Consider the following 16,740-nt stretch of genomic DNA (forward strand, 5'->3'; position numbering starts at 1 on the left):
TTAGTCTCCTAGAGATTTTCTCCTTTTAAAAAGCAAGCCAGCAAACAAACAAAACAACACTTTTCATATTTGAAAAATTGTACTGTTGCAGACAGAGCTGAACTTGAATAGACTTGGGGGTCATTAGGTCTTTATAAAGTTTTTTTTTTTTTTCTTTTTATTTTAGTCAGCTCTTATGTAATTTTGTTACCATAGAATAAATACTCTCATAATAGAAACCATCATACAATTCAGCTTCAATACATAAAGGAGCCTGTTGATTTCAGTAAGTGAAACCTAAGTGCCACAGATCAGGTGCAGCTGAAACAATGTTTGGGGATTTTTTGTGTTATTTTATGTAATGCCTTGTAGAAGATGCTATTGTGCTTTTGAACTGATGCATGCATATGTCGTCAGGTTCCTCTTTCTTTCCCAAGCAGAAAAGTAAATGATGCCTGCAAGTCTCATGATATTGATACTTAGGGTTCATCAGTAGAATTACGTTTACTTTGCTGTAACATGAATATCTAGGCCCAAAGTAGATGAGCATAGTCCAGTGTCACCATGAAATGCTTAGGAATAATCATCTACTGATGTGTGCAGTGAACTGATGAGATTTGAGGCTGTGGGGATAGTCTTGGAATTCCTCTGTGAGCAGCCATTGAAACTCATGTCCCTTGGAGCTGCTCTTTTCTTACGGCTGGTGTGGATGTTGTCTCCATCATTAGTGTCAAACACCATTGTCATGCTGGACTCCATTCTGGACGCAGCATATAGGCTGCTTTGCCTGGTGGGATGAAATCTGGCTGCCTTGAGCTCTAGCTCATCATAGCTGGACACCTCAATGAAGGGGCACCAACGGAAAGCTTGCTTGAAGCCAGCTCGAAACCTAGGAGAAAGGATAATTGGTGAAAGCCTCTGCTTGCAAGACCCAGCCACAGGTCTTCATCTGAGAACATACTCTGTGCTGCCAGGACACTGACTTAGCTAATTATCTTGCCCCTGATAGTGTTGGTGGTCAAGTCAGTGGGAGGTGGCTTGATTGAAGTCAGAGTAAGGTAAAAAATACAGTGGTCATAGCTCATTTCTGTTTCTAATTTTCTATGTACTTTCCCTGCGTTTTAGTATTGCTGTCTTCCTGGTGCTCAATTTCTCTTCCTTTGCATGTAGCTAAATAAAAAGACACTAGCTTTCATGGCTCTGTCTTCACAGCAATTGTTTTGGTTTAACCTGTGATGAAATCCGTACCTGTATTTTCATCTTCTCTCAGCAAGAAAATTTGTAGCCTTCTTTTCTCTAAAATACCACACCAGCTTCCAAAATCCCTTCTGTGCTTCCTTACCAGAGATGCTTAAATGGAGAATGAGGTAATGACTGACAGTTGTTTGTACAGATGATTTTCCCTATGTTTTGTAATAATGAAAGAAAATCCCAGAATCTTTAGAACTGAATGCGAGCAACAACCTAATGGCAGTTTTGAGGCTTTAGTTGTTAGTGCTTGCAACAATTCCAGAGACAGAGATTTACTTTAAAGACTTGTTACTTTTTGTGTGTATGCATTTCCAGTTATATTAGAAAAACAATTTTGGAGTATATTTATGAAAAGAACATATTCTTAACTTGACATAAAACTTAGCTGACTTTCTCCCCTGTGTTGCTTCTCTTGTTTTTATTTCATTGTGTCTGTAAGCTTTTTTTTTTTTTTTTCCTTTGGAGAACTAGTTCAGCTATGACAGTGATGACTGATGACTACAGATAAAAATGTAGATCAAGCTTTCAGCAGAAGTTGGCTGATCTGACAGAAATAAATTTGTTTGGTGGGGGTTTATTGTTTGTTTGCTGTTTGTGTTTGGTTTTTTTTCTCTTTTTTTTCCTCAGCTTTTAATGTTTGCCATAGAGCTGTCTTATGGTGATGAAGAAGGAGGTAGCTTGCTGGTCAGCATTCCTCTGTTTAGATGCAGTCCACATTACAAAAAGATATTAAAAGAACATCTGATGGAAATAGACTAAGTAAAGGAAGATGTAAAACTTAAATATTTGTGAACTGTATTATTTTTTTGTCTAACTTTCTACCCTTTTTCTCATTCAGGACATGACTTCATCTTGAAATAATACCCTCTTTATCTAGAAACGCAAGTAATGTCCTAATTAGCCTGAAAGATGATACTGGGAACAAGTATTTTAACTCCCTGTGATGCTATATCCAGCAAAGGTATCAATGCTGTATCAGTCTCTCTGTGACAGGCTGTATTTTCCTACTGCATGAAAAGTAACCAGGCATTCTGGCTTCTTAATTTCAATATGGAACTTAATTAGAAGAAAACTTTCATCAGCATTTCGTTCTTGCATTATATTCTGAACAAGATGAACAATAGTGTGTCTCAAAATTATAATTTTTTTTGTTAATTTGTATTCTTTAATCTGGACATTCAATTTTGCAGTATATGAATGCCAACATAAATCACATTAGAGATTAATTTTTTATAAACAACATCTGCCATAAAAAGTTTTTGAAGAAAAGGGCAGCTCTTTACAGATTTTGTGATAACAGTTGAGAAAATGTGAGACCTGATTCTTCCTCAAATTTGGTTTTGCAGATACCTTTTGTCTTTTTCAATGGGGACAACCAGTGAAATCTGGATGGTCTTGAAATTCATGGGAAATTTACTATTTGAGTTAGCATTTCATTCTGACATATTAAAACTTGATCTCTTCTTTAAACAGTTGTACATGTTCAAAAGGAGCAGAAGGCAGTATGAGATTAGGCATTACCTTAAAAGACTGAATATTAAGCACCACAAGCTGTCCTCATCAAGGAGGCAGACTCCAGCATTTTTACACCAATAAATCTCAGCAGGATTTGATCACTTCATTAACAATTATACTCTTTTAGGCATGTATTGCATGGTCTGTAGTGGGGTCTTATAAATATTTAACAGATTTGGTATAAAGTTTGTCAGCAATTAAACTTGACACTGGCTGCTCAAAAGATGCTTGTTCAAATAATATTTAAGATTATTAATTCAGTACTAATTCATACTGACTTTGTGAACTAATTTGTTGTTCATAGTGCTCTTTATCCCGTAATACTAGAAGAAACAGTGAAAAGTAGGGTGGCTAGGATGAAGTTTTAGATCCTTGTCTTATAAGAATGAACATGAGTTCAATTTACAATCCAGTAGTTTAAAACTGCCAAATATCTGTAAACATCACCAAACTCAACAAGCGCAGTGCCTCTGAAATTCCAAGGACAATGTTTTGCTATCAAGTATTGTATTGTAACTTTTTACTGAGGAATGAGAATATAAATATCTCTTTTCTTAACCTCTTACAGTGTTCAGAGCAGAAATGTAATGGAAAAGTATAAAATACATAGTGAATCACGTTTTAGGCCGTATCCTTCCAGCACTGCAAAACAAATTCGTGGCTACAATTAGGGAACATACAGACTGCACTATATACTGTTAATGACTGTCTTTACTTCTTTACGTTAATGCTTGTAAAACAGAAAATACTGATCTGCTATAGATTCTAAATTTTGCATATGGAAACCTCAAGAGTTGGTTTTGGAGTACTGAATTTTACTTTGAAAATTTAATAGACTAAATTATTTACTGAAAGTGCTCATTTGGTTTGTTGAGATGTTTCAAGTAGAAATCTAAAGGAGGGTTTTGTTTTCTTTCCTGTTAAGTGAGAACTATTGAAATGAAAATTCTGTCTTTTAAACCATTTATTCTCTTTCATGTTATGCATACCAATGATTTAATAACCATCTCTTACCTCTTATTAAGACAGCAGTAGATAATGGGATTATACATTGTAGAGCTCATGGCAAGCCAAAAGCTGGCCAGATAGATCTGCTGAATGTATTTCCACCGATTTAGTTGTTGATATATCCCAGTAACTATGAAATAAATATGGTAGGGCAGCCAGCAGATGGCAAATGTCAGCACAACCACGATCATCATTTTTACCACCTGCAAGAAGGAGGTAATAATGCTATTTTACAACATTTCAACATCCATTGGTAATTTTCTTGCACTCATTATTGTTAGTCAAAGCAAAGATGAATATGCTTTTGTATCATTTTCCTTTAAATTTGACTTACCTAAGTGTCTGTTTATTTAATTTTGTTGTTGTTGGTTGCTTGGTTGGTTTTGTTGGGTGGGTTGGTTTGTTTGTGGTTTTTTGTTTGGTTTTTGTTGTTGGTGATGTTGGGTTTTTGGTTTTGTGTTCTCCTTTGGCTGGAGATCCTCCTTTCCCTAAGGAAAATAACATTAATATCTTCTCGAACTTTATTTGTATTGATTCTTCCAAGTAATATATTTGCTTACTTATACTTGACTGTCTAAAAGATAGCTTTTTTTTTTCTGTACATGTAGTCACAGAATACGGTTACAGGGTGGATTTTTTTTGCTTTTATTGACCCTGGTGTCTTTTTCTGTTGTGATTTGCAAGTATATTCCTTGTCCACAATTATTTGATGTGATTTTAGTGAACAATAGGTTGTAGGAAATGAGCAACTGCAGTATCCTGTTTAATTTCAGAGGCTAATAGTTCCCTTGGCTGGTGATCATTAATTGTTGTTTTCTGCAGGCACTGTAGCAGCTGTTAGCTACCATAGTTTCCATAAAGCAAAAATGAAGTGAAGCTCTCTGTTTTGTACTTGATACACAAGAAGAAAAGCTGTGAGCCATGTAAATTTTTTTACTCCTCTTCAGTTATGTCAAATAGTAGCCCAACGTATGTCACGATGTGTCCTGTTAACAACAGATTTTCTGTTTGTGGGTAAAACGAAACCAGACACGATGAATCTGTGCTGGGAGGTCTCTTGTCCATCTGTACTGTGAATACTGAGGAATATTAGAGATGGTTACCAACAGTTCCTTTCATGTCTCTGTACAGGCTGCTGTTAACCTATTGTCTCTAGTTTTGCCAGGAGGAAAAAAACAAGGCTGAAATTTCCCATACTTTCGTGTTTTAGGTTGGTAATTTTATAGAATTTCTGCTAATGTAATTAAATAATTTTACATATAAATGTCACGGTGCCATCCTTAACTCTTATCATATCTTCCTGTGGGAAACATAAAGCATCTTTGCATTTACTATTTGGCACCAGTTTACAAGCTTTCCTGTTGGCTTGGACTGTACTGTACAAGATTTTGTTTATGAGAATGTTTATTATTACTGATACATATATTTAAAGAAACCAAAGGGATGTCTGTTCTCCTAAAACACTTTTCATCAGTTAAACTGTGAATAATTGCAGAAGGGAGACCAGCATTCTTGTAAGGGAAGGCGACACACCAGAGCATCACTTTCACCTTTGGTAAGTTTACATCTGTATCTGGGCAGGCACAGATGCATATGGCACTGTGTGCAATATGTGTTTTGAAGGAGGGAATTCACTGTATATGAGTACACAATTCTGGACTAAATCATATCTGAAATGATGCCATAAAAATGTCAAATCACAGCCTATCATTAAATGGCATCTCTTTTTCACTCTGTTATTTTGCTGGGGATTTACACTAATCAGCAAGTTTGCTGAGGATATAAAACTGGGAGGGGTGACTGACACCCCATCAGGCTGTGCAGCCATCCTACAAGATCTGGACAGGCTGAGAGCTGGGTGAAGGCAAACCTCATGAAGTTCAGTAAGGACAAGTGCAGATTTCTGCATCTGGGGAGGAATAACAGCAGGTATCAGTACAAGTTAGGGACAGCCCTTGCTTGAAAGCAGCTCTGCAGAGAAAGACTTTGGAGTCCTAGTGGACAGTAAGTTCTCCATGGAACAGCAATGTTCCCTTGTGGCCACGAGAGGCCATGGTATCCTGGGGTGCATCAAGGAAAGTGTTCCAGCATGTCTAGGAAGGTTCTTCTCCCCCTCTACTCTGCCCTAGGGAAACCACACCTGGAATACTGTGTCCAATTTTGGGCCCCTGAGTTCAAGAGAGACAGGGACCTGCTGGAGAGAATCCGATGGAGAGCCATGAGGATGATTAGGGGACTTGAACATCTCCCCTGTGAAGAGAGACTGAGAGCCCTGGGGCTGTTTAGTCCTGAGAAGAGTGAATCTGATCCATGTCTATAAGTATCTGAGGGGTAGGTGTCAAGTAGATGGGGCCAATCTCTTTTCCATAGTAATAAGTAATAAGACAAGGACCAATGGATACAAACTTGAACATAGAAGGTTTCATTTCAACATGAGGAGAAACTTCTTTACAGTGAGGGTGACAGAGCAGAGAGGTTGTGGAGTCTCTTTCTCTGAAGATATTCAAAACCCACCTGGATGCATTCCTGTGCAGACTACCTTAGGCGATCCTGCTTTGGCAGGGGTGTTGGACTTGGTTTCTCGAGGTCACTTCCAACCTCTAATGTTCTGTGATTCTGTGATGCCTTGCACAGATTGTACAGGTGGAATACCTAACTACATAGTTTTAGCACAATACTTAACCTCTCTGTCCATTGATTTATGGGTGCACTTTGCTTGTTGCCATGTTTGTATAGCTGCCAGGAATGATAAGTATAACTTCAACACTGTTCAGTACTTCTGTAATTTCAGGACACTTGAGAGTCTAATTACTTGCCTTGATATTTAATTAGGAAGTATTGCAGAACCAGCTGTGCATGTGAAATTATGTCTAGAATTATTTATTATTGGAATATCATAGGTAATAGATGGAAGGACTTTTATATCTAAGTTTTCAGAGTGTAATCAGGCAAAACCTTATTTATAGTGAACATTTCATCTGTGCAGTGCTTGAGCACTAAACCAGTAGGGATTTCCAGCAATAAATGTAGTTTGATCTGGTTGAATACTTGTGTCACTTATGCCCCAGACCTGCTAGAAATCACATTAATAGTGCAGGTAGCCAGTTTGGTGTGCTAAGTTGTGTTAACAACATTTTCAGAAGGAAGTTGTTTGTCTTTTTTTCTAACCCTCAAATTCTTATTGGCCAGTTTTCTGTACTGCATTAAAGGACAAGGCAAGCAGTGCTTCAACAACAAACTTAAAGGTCTCCTAAAGTTAATGAACCTTCACAGGCTGTACCCATATAACAGCTTTTTGATTCCAACTGCTGCACTCAATAATCAACACAAAATGGATTATGTTCTGGTTTAACCCCAGTATGGTATTTCAAGTTTTCTTCAGGAGAAGAGAAATCACAAAGTAAGTATTTACACTATGACCTGAATAAAATCCTCAACTTAAATTTGTCACACATTTATTTTATTTTAATTTTGAAATGACAAATGCCAAATCACCCCCAGAAAATCCTGCATGTTTACTGCTTTAAAACCCATGAAATCAGCATAGAGTTGTCTTGTTGCTCTTTTTGTCTGGATATCCATGATTAAATATTAAGTCATTGTCATCCTGAAAGCATAAGTTTCTGAAGCAAATATTTAGACAACAAGCAAAAGATTATTTTAGATGGAAATTAGTCTTCAATTTGTGAAATAATAAGTCACTGGAATTACACAGTGAAGCATGCTATATTCTTTGTCATTCAGGTGTGCAGCTGTTTTCCATGAATGACAGAAGTTACCTAAACATTCAAGGTATCATTTTTCTCTCAAGTCTGTATCATTCTTAGTTCCACAGAAGTGAATGGTAATATGCTGATACTTCTCAGTTTAGGGGGAGACATGCAGTGTGCTTTCCTTGGTAATGCGTAAAGTCTCTTTTCCTGGAAGAAAAAGGTGCTGATCTTACCAGGTAAAAGGGATTGTTTAAGACAAGTTAAGGTTAAGTTGCCATTGTTTTGAGTACTTATGTAATGCAATGCGCTTATTGACGTGTTACCTAAGGAGAAGGTAAGTGAAATGTTGCAAGTTTTTGTGGCCCAAAGTTTGTTCAAACACAGGACAGTTCCATTTGAATTTGAGATCAGCAATGGAAATTGAGAGGAATCCAAAAGCACTATTCTGTCTTCATTTTATCAGCTATGAATGTGTATGTGCTCACAGAAATGGAAAGAAAGAAGACTAAGAGGAAGCTGAAAAGCAAGGAGATTATCTCCAGTTTCCTGTCTAATTCAGAGACAGGCACACATTGTGCAAGGCCATACCTGACAGTTTGTGGCTGTAGTTCTTGGTCTTTCCAGTGTTAAGTTTAATTTCATGATGATTTCAGTAATGATGAACAGAAACTGCCTTGAAGGTCTATAAACTTAGGATACCTTGATTTTACTTGGTATAAATCCTGATGAGTAAGTGCTGGTAAACTGTTAAGCTCAATCACGGCACAGGGAAAATATATGAAATACGCCAAGTATGAATTTGCTGCAAGAGCCTGATTGTCTTTTTGTAACATTTCACCAAAAAAAAAATCTCCGGTGACACTTTGAAGGTTCAACTGCAGAGTGTAAAAGTCTCAGTGGTTCTCTGTGTTGGAGTGTGGGGTTTTTTTTTGTTTGAGTGCTTAGACTTGTGACTCTGATAATACGAAGTTCTTTTATTTGGTTTCCTTTATTTGTTTTTTTTTTTTTTTTTAAGATATTACCGTTTTTCAATTGCTTTCTCCTCTGCTCCGTGTTGCATAGAACTCATTAATAAGGGTTTGCTCTTGTGCATTAGTAAATATTTCTAAAGCAAGCAAACCAGAAAATTACTAAACTCAGCTGTGCTTCATCTCTAGCTCTGTTCCTTCCACCATCTCACCATGGAGCTTTCGAAAATGCGATTGCATTGAACATCACCAAGCTGTGTCCCAGTGGTACCATTCTCCCCTGGTGTTCAGTTCAATCTCTCTTTGAGCATTGTGGGCAGTACTGCTGGAGGAAAGGGGTTTTCCTCTCTTCCAGGACTTTTGTTAAAAAGAGTTGTATGGAATCTCTTAGTTGTGCAATCTGTAGGGCAAGTCTTGAGGCTAGATTCAGAATATGATAGAAAACACGAAGTATTTTACATTTTGGGTTTCGATGTGTTCTGCTGATACTGTTGTACTTCTGCCTTTGTCTAAGAAAAACTGTTTAGAAATAAGTTTATGTGCTTTGCAGTCTTGCTTGCTCCTTTAAATCCTTCTTCTCTAAGAAGCATTCTTTCATTAAATGATATTTAAGGAGAAAAAACAGTATTTAAAAGAAGACAACAGACACAAGTTCATTGGAATTGGAGACTTCAGGTTTGCTTTTGTGATGGAACATTTGAAGCAGTAGAAGCGAAAAGGAGCTAACAGGTTCTGCTGCATTTGGAAGGAACAGCAGTTACATTTGTCTTTTCCTTCCTGTTTTTCTTTTGCATGAAAAATAGCTAGAAAAAGCAGTCTGATTTAAATGTAGCATTGAGAGCAGCTCTTGAAAGATTAGGAATAAAATAAACTTTTCTGAGAGACTCAGTTGCTACTGGGCGGTGGGGGTCTGCAGCAATTCGCATTTCAAGGCATTGATTTGCCATCAATACCTAAGACTTAGGCCATGGAACAATTTCCTTTTCAATCAGCAATGCAGCCTTTCTAAGTCATCTTTGTTATTACTGCTTCTGCAAGGGCAGGAATTCGGATTCTGATTTCATTTGCACCAACATCACACACTATAGTCTTATTAGTTTTAGAACTTGAACTCCTAGGTTTTATGCAGGTGTTCATGAGAAGCAGAGGAAGTACTTTAAGAATGCATTTACCCACTCATGATTATTATCTGTCCATGATTAAAACTTAAACACAGTTTGCAGATAACCTCTGAGAGTCGTAACTTTTTTCTCTTTCTGCTTTGTGCTTTCTTGCAAGAAGTAAAATGCCAAACTAATACTGCACAAAGTATTTTTCCCAGCAGGTTAGGCTGCCATCAGTAAACCCACATCCTGATCATTGGGACATCCATGGCATTTGTGCACTAAGCACCAGAGAGAAGGGAGCAACATTTATCTTTTGCTTTGCAAGAAAAGCAGGATTCAAGGGTGACTCTACTGGTATTAGTATAGAAGTAGGGCTGATTTCTGAGATACCAAGTAGTGTGGGTTTTCATAAGAATTCAGCAAGGGGATTTTCTGTGCTCTTTTTACCCACAGAAAGGATAGGTTCTTAATAGCTGAAGGAGATGCGTGTTCAGAGAGTTTGGAAGTCATTCTGTCAAGTAAGGTACTTTTCAATTCCAGTGCCTGACAAATGATTTTAGTCTTCTGACTTCTACTTTCTGTCCATTTTTTTCCTCAGTTGCTTGAAATAAGGTAACTACCTTTCATTTCAGTTTGCTAATCCCTTCCTGCAGACAGATTTTGCAAACGCTTACTTTGTTATTTAAGATGTAAAGTTGAAAAAGACACTCTACTCTGGTATGAAGTCATTCTGAATCAGATTGCTGTTTTACAGATGTTAAAATGTGAGTTGTCTGTCCCCAGTCCAGTCAAAGCAGTTCTGTAATTTTTAATGAAAAGCCTTAACCACTGCCATTTTGAAATTATACTTTTCTAATGTTGCATGGAATGCATCTTTAATAGTGACTAAGATACTCTCAACCCATCAAGAAATATCTGTTCCATTGAAGACCTTTTTCCTCAAGAAAACATAGTTTAACAAGCATCTGATTGGGGGAAAGAAGGAAGAGTTGCCACAGGTCTCATGTTACTTTATCTAAAAGAGATGTTTCCGTTTCTCACAAGAGACTGTTAGATATTAGACAATATGCTGCTCAACCTAGAAGAGGTTTTCTTCTAGATGCAAAGTGAAGATAGGTGTCCTTGCATTATTGCCTTTGTCTTCAGCTAGAAGTGGCAAAAGAAGTTTGTTCTTCAGGAAGTGACTCCAAGTGGCTGTCACGGGATTGGCATTACTGGATATTGTTACCCACCTGAGATCTAGTTCTGAGAAAACGTGAAAAAGCTTTTCTAGTGCTTTTGTACTTAAGATTCACACCATCATTTATTTTACAATAGTTTTATTCCTGACCTGGAGTGTGCTTCCAGGTCTTCCTGACCCAGAGCACATTTACAAGCAGAAAGGAGATTTGTTGTGGGGAACCAAAACAATCATTTCTTTTGTTTTCCTGGTAGGAGTACTTTGTTCTTAGGTCTACTTTCTGCCACAATTCTGAATATGTTCTGGGACGTTTAATCCTGATTGAAGGCTCTTCCAGAACGATGTTTTAAGACTCACTTGACCTTTCCTTTTTCAGATTTCAGAGGGATTTGCTCATGTGTGTTTTTTTTTTCTCTTGTAAACTAGACCTTACATTGAACAATATGCAATAAAGTGCAATAAACACAAATATGCTGAATTATGCCAATGAATTATGTTAAAGAATCCCTACATGTGGTTTGCGTTATGTGGGCTCCTAAGTGGAAACTGCCCTCTTGAACGTAAAATGAGATGGGTACCTTTCATTATCTTCAACAGAGAGGCTTAGGCTCTTATTTCATGTGGAGTACCTACAGTCTTTTGGATTGTTTTATTTTCAGTTTATTCACTTCAGGAGTTAAGTGATTTATGCAATTAGAAACCATTTCAGTGTTTATCATATTTCTTTATAATTTTAGCACAAGAACATCCTGGCAAAGAATGCGAAGTGTTTTAATACCTAGTTTGGAAAACCTCTTTCTTCTCTTTTCCATTGATAGGAATAAAATTGTGTGGCCTGAAGATATAATGAATTATTCCTGGACTAGATTTGTTTGAAATGTATGGCCAACTTATCTTCAGAAAAAAACTCACAGTTGAAACTACCCCTTTTTTGCCATCATAATCAAACAGTTGCAGTGGTTGTAACATTTTTCTTTTCAAAGGTTGAAGCAAAAGTGTTTATTACTAAGAAAATAATAATAATGATGTACCCAGGTCTACTTTAATTTAAACTGTTGAAAGTGTCAGTGATGCCTGAGGTTTATATTTTGCATTTGAGGCACTTAGGTTATTTTTGTTATTCCACACATGGCTCTATCAGGGCTATGAATGTATTAGTAGACTTGCAATTCACAGACAGGACATTTTGCAAATGCTTGGTCAGTAAAATGGTGATGTATGCCCTGGTCAATTATTCTTGCTCAAATGTATCAGGAGTGTCACTGTCCTGGCAGCATCTGCTGTTTCTGTTCTTGTAACGACATTTTAGTGTTAAAGTATTGAAGGATCTACGCTCCTTGGCCATAATGATCAACACACTAATCATTACTGCACTGGTTTGGTACTCCTATGGAATAAGGTATAAGCTGACCCATGACAGGGTGGCTGAAGCTGTTTCCTAGGAAACGGGCTCCAAAGCCAGTAGTAATCAAAGAAACTCTATCCAGCCCAGGAAATGAGTAATAACATAAAGGTGCTTTGAATAGGTTGTTTACAACGTTGCAGTACAGAAATTTCTAAAGCACGATGTACTTGAGTTAAAGGAATTAATTTATTAGGTGAAGCTATCAACAGACATAATACAGACAGCCCTCTGTGTGTAGGTGACAATTGTAATCTGCTCCTAAAAAAAGGCAAATTTGGAATATTGCAGGTTCTCTGCTGTTCAGCTCCTGCCACTGTTTGTGATCTCTCTGGGCTGTTTCAACTGCTTTCCTCTGTAAGCTTATGCTGTAGCAGGAGTTTAGTTAGTTAGGTCTCTCCTGCTAAGTCTTAAGGAATTAGTCATGCAGCCTTCTGCTTTAACTCAAGAAAAGATGTACTGAAATGATATTTTGGTTTTACATGAATAACAACATGTAATGAATGTAAAAGTCTCTTAAGTGCAATACTGGAATTGCAGCACTGCTCTGCTGGAATGTGCAGCTCTCAGCAACGCAGTCCTCCTAAACGACTGATCTGTGTCAAGTTTCCTGGACTTTTCACCGCATAGATTCTGGGCACTATTCCAGAAAGCTCAACAGACTCAAAACTTATTCTAAATTAATTTTTTCACAACGTCCCTACAGAGACTCAATGAAGAAGGGGCTTCTGAGATTTTTAGCATTCGTTTCTATGTTAGTGAAAGAATTTTCTTACAACTTAAGAACCTACTTTGTCCTGAGTGTGGGTTGTGGTGTTAAGGTTATCTGACTGGAGGATCATGTCTAACACTTGAACTTGAAGAGTATTATGGGGGGGGGGGGGGGTAATCTCCATGCTTAAAATTGAAATTTTGAAAAAGAGACAGATTGTGTCTTCATTTATTTTTCTGGTAGTTGTCTTGATTTCAGTATTAAGGAATCTGTGTAGTTCAGTTCAGCAATGCATTTGAAAATACACTGGGTTCAGTAACACTGGAGTGGCTTTGCTGAAATTTTTGGTCTGTGTAATCCAGTATTATGTTTTTATTAGAAACTATTTAATACTAAGCAGGATATATTCTTTGTCAGATCAGCCTCATTTCATGTATTTACTGAGTAGTTTAGTACAGAAAAGTAAGAACGTGCCAAGTAATTTTGGTGAAAATACATTTTTGTGCAGCTGTGCTGCTGCAGAAGCATAGCAGAGGAAGAAATTGGATGTTGAAGAACTGCAGGAGCAGAAATGCCACTTCAGTGTGCTAATCATATACTCAGTGTGGTGCCTGTAAGTGATTGTGTCTCTAAGTGGGGTCATGGCAGTGACAGATATCACAGAACAAGCAGAAACTGCTTGATTGGTACTGAGCTAGTTTGGGGGATTGTTTTACACTATCTTTCCGTAGGTAAGATCATATTTGGAAAAAATATGGTCTTTGCTGAACTAAGGACTAATAAAATTTTCTGCTGTGAGTTGTGGAATGAACTGTTGTGAGCAAATGAGAAAGAGACAGATGTACTGATTCATTACAGCACAACCAGGTCATCAGTTTAATGAGAGGAATAAATGAGACGTTAGGATGTGCCAGATGAGGCATTTTCAGTGGAGATAGCAAAGTGTTACTACTGCTGTGCAGAACCAAGGTGAGACTTCATTGCTGGCATTCTGTATCTGGTTTTGGTCACTTGTGGCATACAGATGTTGTTGCATGAAAGAAGACCAGAAGCACCTTTGTCGTTTTATGTAATGAACCTAAATAAAGGCTGAGAGAGGATATGGCTATAAAAACATCTGTAGAGGTGGCATCAGTGAAGGATAGTAAGTAATTCATTAAGCTAACAGAAAATAATGGTATAAACAAATCTGTCCATAAATAAACTTTGCCCAGAAACTGGAACTCTAGGAGTGGTAAGATTTTTTTGAGAATGCTTTCTATTGCAGGTAGCAATCCAGAAGACAAAATGGTTTTAAGATGGACATTTAAAATTAGATCAGAGGATTTCTGTTAGGGTTGTCTGTGATGGCAGGTCTTGGGCCCAGAGGCTGGTTTCCGTCCTGTTTTTATCTAATATTTTAATATTGAAGGAGACAAACTGACACTCTATGAATAAGTGGAGGACTCTCTGGACACAGTTCAACATCTTCCAGTGTCTGGCAAACAAGGCATAATTTTACATTTGAAGGAGCTTTTAAAAGCTTCTGAGATTTCCTTTTTCCTAGATTTTTTTCTTAAGCAAGAAACGTGATCATGTCAAACACAACCCCAGATAAGAATGATATTTGAAATTTGCTGTGTCTCATTGATATGAAAACTTTCAAATGGATTTAATTACTAAAGCAGTTTCACAAAGTCTAAGATACATGACTATGTGACTCTAACCTCAGAGGAAACTGAGTTGAAAGTATGAAAACATAACAAACAGGTTCAGAGCTAATCACTTCAGAAACTTTCAGTTTGTTTCTTTGTATAATGTATGAGCATAACAAGCTGCCACTTTGGGTGATGTTTTGTCGCAACTTTCACTGCCTAAAGAGTAGATCAGTGGATATTTCCACATAAGTGCTGAAATAATTAAGAAGAATCTTGGGTTTTTTTGGTTGTTGACTAACAACAGAGCAGCAAAATGTACAGAACTGGTGCTAACTGGGGTGAACTGTCCTTCAACCTGGTATTACTTAGTCTTTTTGGGTTTTGAATGGGTTTCACTCTGTTCCTCCTTTTCTAGCACACCCCTATCATTTTTCTTCATTTTGTTTTTATTTTCAATCTCTGCTGAGTCAAAGAGCAGATCTGTTTACAGAAGAAGATTACTGATAGACCAAAACATTACACTGGCATCTATTTTTGGCAGGAGCTGTATTATTCATAACAAATTGGATTTCTGCACCTCATTACTTCACGATAGAATGGGTAAGTTGTTTCAGTTCTCACTCTCAGGAATGTCAAATCAACCAAATGGAAGGGGTACCTTCCCAGAGGGAAGCACATGTACCCCTTTGTACATGCCTGTATGCACAGTTCTGGAGTGAGCCTCTTGTCAGTATGTAAGCTAAGTGCTCCTTCATTGCCATCATAGTTATTTTTGTCCACAAGCACAAATTAATCTGCAAGGTGGAAACATGCTCCATGAATAACTACGTAGTGGGAAAGGCACACTGGAAATTTTTTTCTTCCACAGCCTGTTGTTACTTGGTGAATTTGGATGAGTTATAGCCCCAAAGCCATTCCTGCGTATCTCTGTGCTTCAGGATTTGTTTCTCTTTGAATACAGAATACAAAGATATGAACATTTAGACATACATGAAGCTTGTTAGACCATTACCTGAATAAGGGCTAAGAAAAAAAAACAAAACTGTAGTTATTTCTGTCTGACTTCAAAAAAAATATTTTTAGGTGATGAGTCAGTGTAGACTAGGGTGTCAGCTGTGGAGATTGGGCTGTCCACTGAAGTCTGCAGTACAAAGCTGTATAGACTAGCTGGTTGGGATGTTTTTAATGGAATTTAGGATGTGCTTTTAATTGAATTTAGGATAATCAAATTATACTGACTTTCTGTTATAGCAAGCTCTTTGTTTCCCTTATGCCATTTTGAAAACGGAATATAACATATAAACCATTGAAGATTGGAATGCTGATCCTCATGCTGGGAAAAGCTAATAGAAGATGGAATGCTTAGATATCTGGGAAGATATTGAACTTACAATGCCTTTATACAGTGCCCTGGGATAGCAATTTTTTTCCAACCTTGAAGAAGTATGAACAGATGTCTAGGATAAAAGTGGAGTTTCAAGGTGGTATTGGCAGAAAACAGGAGGTCACATGTAAGACTCTTGGGCTCAGAGTGTCAAAACATCTTGTTTCTTATGGCTGGATGCAAACTTCACATGAGGTTAAAGAATGTGGTTGGTTGCTAACAATAAGGATCTTTGATTTCAGAATTCTCTTAGTTTGTGTAATGTAGTATACAATGCATGTTAACATGATTTCATATCATATACTCATGTGGTTGAAAAAAGAAAAGAAGGAAAACTGCCTTTTTAGTTGTACTCAAAGCCAGTGAGAAGTCAGGAATAATATGTTGAACTACATTACTATAGCTGTTACTACTATGTAAAAAAAAAAAAAAAAAAGGAATATAAGGACATAGGAGAATTCCTCTTGGCTAGGTTGACCACCTGTCCTACTATTCTGTGTCTGGCAGTAGCAGAGGGAGGTGCTGTTTGAGGACATCCCATGAACCTGGCCATTTTCAGGCTTCTATTTTCCCAATACTGCCCCAGTACCCAAAACTGTATTAAAGAGGGGTACATCCTTGCTTCATCCTTTCAGTCTCCTTATGAATTCATTGTCTGTTAATCTTCAGAATTTGCCTTTCTGAATATTCTGACATCGTAGCACCTAGGACAGAGTCTTAGTTCTTTACCAACTCATAAATTACCCTCTCAAGATATTCTTTTTGCAACCTGCTTTAAGCTGTTCTCCTGTTAGTTCTTGTATTTCAGGATTTAGCGACCAGCACTTCTTCACTCGCTTTATCTATGACCTTCATGATTCTGTAGATCTTCACCATCTCATTCCT

The 16,740-nt window shown here is 37.4% G+C and overlaps 1 protein-coding gene across 1 annotated transcript in view; it reads right to left on the bottom strand.

The window, feature by feature from the left end:
• Nucleotides 1-552: 552 nt before the first annotated feature.
• TACR3 (tachykinin receptor 3) overlaps nucleotides 553-16,740 on the bottom strand; it is a 38,658-nt gene continuing 22,470 nt past the window's right edge. The window contains exons 4-5 of the mRNA XM_054383080.1: nucleotides 3,760-3,956; nucleotides 553-868 (exon numbers count right to left, since the gene is read on the bottom strand). Of these exons, the coding sequence (XP_054239055.1) occupies nucleotides 553-868; nucleotides 3,760-3,956 (513 nt within the window). The remainder of the gene's footprint in view (nucleotides 869-3,759; nucleotides 3,957-16,740) is intronic.

The sequence above is a fragment of the Indicator indicator genome, chromosome 8, assembly GCF_027791375.1.
Source record: "Indicator indicator isolate 239-I01 chromosome 8, UM_Iind_1.1, whole genome shotgun sequence".
NCBI classification, from domain to species: domain Eukaryota; kingdom Metazoa; phylum Chordata; class Aves; order Piciformes; family Indicatoridae; genus Indicator; species Indicator indicator.